Source organism: Aptenodytes forsteri, unplaced genomic scaffold (genome assembly GCF_000699145.1).
Source record: "Aptenodytes forsteri isolate BGI_AS27 unplaced genomic scaffold, ASM69914v1 Scaffold119, whole genome shotgun sequence".
In the NCBI taxonomy this organism is placed as follows: Eukaryota; Metazoa; Chordata; class Aves; order Sphenisciformes; family Spheniscidae; genus Aptenodytes; species Aptenodytes forsteri.
The window spans coordinates 11,370,432-11,373,335 of NW_008796165.1; the positions used below are offsets into that span (position 1 = coordinate 11,370,432).

General features: G+C 37.9%; 1 protein-coding gene across 1 annotated transcript in view; it reads right to left on the bottom strand.

Moving 5' to 3' along the window:
- Positions 1-2,803, bottom strand: part of MYSM1 (Myb like, SWIRM and MPN domains 1) — an 18,671-nt gene extending 15,868 nt beyond the window's left edge. The window contains exons 1-4 of the mRNA XM_019474141.1: positions 2,745-2,803; positions 1,370-1,445; positions 1,098-1,168; positions 1-56 (exon numbers count right to left, since the gene is read on the bottom strand). Of these exons, the coding sequence (XP_019329686.1) occupies positions 1-56; positions 1,098-1,168; positions 1,370-1,445; positions 2,745-2,803 (262 nt within the window). The remainder of the gene's footprint in view (positions 57-1,097; positions 1,169-1,369; positions 1,446-2,744) is intronic.
- Between the last annotated feature and the right edge of the window lie 101 nt (positions 2,804-2,904).

Here is a 2,904-nt window from a genome sequence, read left to right on the forward strand (position 1 = left end):
CTTCCTTGTGATTGAGCCATATTTTTTCAGAAAGTGATTTATTAGATAAGTAATATCTGAAATAGTTACTAAGTAAGTTTTCGAAGCATCAGAGGTATTTGGACACATAGGAATTCTAATAATCATATAAATTACACTGGTTCATAATTATTCAGCTGTAGAAGCAAATACTGCACTGCTTTCAAAACTGAAATATACAATTTCACAGACTCCTACTAGTTTAATGCAGAAGGAAGTGACATTTGACTTCTGAACCTCCACGCTCACTTTACTTGCAGCAAACTAGGTATCCTGTTTCAACAGCAGCATTTTTCTTTTTTGACTTAGAAAACAGACTAATTTTCATTGTACTGATACCTTATCTATTTTCAAATTAAGCCTCAATAATTCAATTTATTAGGAAAACTTTAATTGCTTTATTTTCTTGTTCCTCTATTACTGTATATTCCTACACTCAATTACAAAAAGAACATGAAAACAAATTAGCCCATGATTACTATTGCTATAACCTACCTAGTCTGTGAGGTCAACTTATGCCAGAAACGCTACTACTGGTAAGACTATTTAAGCCAACACTGTTTAAAAAAAAAAAAAGGGAAGGAAAAAAAAAAGCAGCAGCTGTTCCTTCCCGTTTTCATCTTGCATGCTGGCAGAAGTATGAATGTAGCCAGACAAAAATCAGACAGTAAACCAGTCCAAGTGAAGAACAATTCAGCAAAAAGAATTAGCTATTTTTAGCCAGATCAGCTCTTTCATCAGGTTCACTATGAAGCCACACAAATGGCTGCATCAGCACAATGCTGGAGGTGGCACTGAACAAGCAGCTGAAGCGGGGACGAATATTGCTATTTTTGCTGCCAGTGCCAGCTTAAATCCAACAAGCTTTGGAGTAATTTTCTGAAGAATCAGAAGCATCAGAGGACACTGCAGGTAGCTAGATGATTAATTCAGGGGTCCTCCTTGATTTTGGCAATCTATCTACAAGATGACAGTGCTTCAGTCACTTTAACAAGAAAAGATTTGTCCAGTTCCTTTGGAAACAGGAAGTTTTCTATTGTTAAACAGGAAAACATACAAGCAAATCAGCAAAAGGATACTCTTCTTCCAGCAACATTTTCTCAATGACAGCCCTGTTTTCTTCACTAATGCTGTTGTCCAATGTCCATGGCTGCAAACAATACGAATGTTTTAATATTTGAATTCTGTCATGCTGTTACTTGAATATCAAGAATATATAATAGTTTTGAAAAGTAAACAAAAAGCACTGGTTAAGAACCTAAAAGAGCATGTACGTGGCGGGAAGAAAATGGAGAAAACAGAAGTTCTGATAACCTTGCTAGAAGTACCATTCATTTAAAAAAGCACTTACGAGACTGTTATCAGTTCTCCAAGATGAATCGAGATAGTGATCCTGCAGCAAGCTTGAAGCTGTGTTTTCATGATCTCTGAAAAAAGATTCCAGTGTTCAAAACAACGCAAACTTATTCAAACAAAATGAATGCTGTTAGAGTTAAAATAATGGTGTAGTAAATAACAAAAACATTAACAGATGACAGATACTAAAATTAAAATCATATATTGCAGACTATTATATAATGTTACTCTCTTATAATTTTCCATTAGACACAGCATAAATCCCCCTCAGTAAGTCATCTTTCTTAGTAATCTTAGGAGCAACTCCTCACCTATCTCATTGCAGACTGTATGTGATACCAGTGAAACCATGAACAGTAAAAATTCTCTTCCAGAAAGACTGAAAGCAGGAGGGACCATGTAAAATATACACAAATGAAAGAAGCCAGAATTTTATGGAAAAATAAATAACTATATTTTTAATATTAAAAGTGTCATTGAGTTGTATTATCTCCACTTAACATTTCTCCATCTTTCCCCAAATAATGGAAAAACAACCCGTTATAAAGAAAAAACTGTTTTCCTCCTGAGGAAAGCTCATACTTACACAAGGTTTAACAGAATCTTACCATACAAAATTGTTAGTGTTCTTATGGACTTCATCCAGATTATGCTTGATCTTTTCTGTAAATAACTACTTACTACTTTTAGAAATCTGTCACCAATTAACATAATTGATCAACTTTCTTCTATTTTAATGCAGCCTAAATCTCCTTAGTAATTAATGTAATTTTTCATTCTTTGCTTCCAGAACATTCAGACTTTTCTAAAGACTAATTAGCCCTATATCCCTTGCAATGCTACTAAAATTAAATTCACCTACTCTTCCGAACTGCTTTGTGCCAGCAGTTCAAACATCTCTTTATAGGAAAGGATAAATCCTCATGTACAGCCAGAAACCAATATAACTCCTGCTTCTTTTGGAGCCTATTAAGAGATGGGTCTGATCAACAGTCCCCTTTGCCCAGTATTCTGTCTCCAACGGTGGCAACAGCAGATACTACTCTAGGACAGCATGCGAGTCCAGCCACTGTCTCTGACACAATCCTCATACTCTCCCAGCATCTGCAATTGCTAGATTTGTAGCGTTAGAATTGCTGCCCACTCACTTCAGCATCTGTTTACAGATCCCTTATCTGTGAATTTGTTGAACCAATTTTCTGACCCTCCCTACGTTCAGTTTTCTGAACCTATCTGCCTCTGCAAGTTCACTACCAGTTATGCAACACAGCACCTTCTGTCTATGTATTTTAAAGGAGTCTTCTGGCAGTCTCACCAAGTGTCCCTAGTTCACGTACTGTTGGATCCGATGACAGCAGTTCTGCATTCACCTCACTTCAATGATTTCATAGGCCCCATTCTCAGTGCCCTGCCCGATGATGCTCAACATTGGCGCCCCCCCGCCCGCAGCGGCCCTCAATGAGACTCCAAGGTCCCTCCTCTGAGGCGCCCGGCGGCGGGAAGCACCGGCGGCGGCCGGGGCCCCGGGAG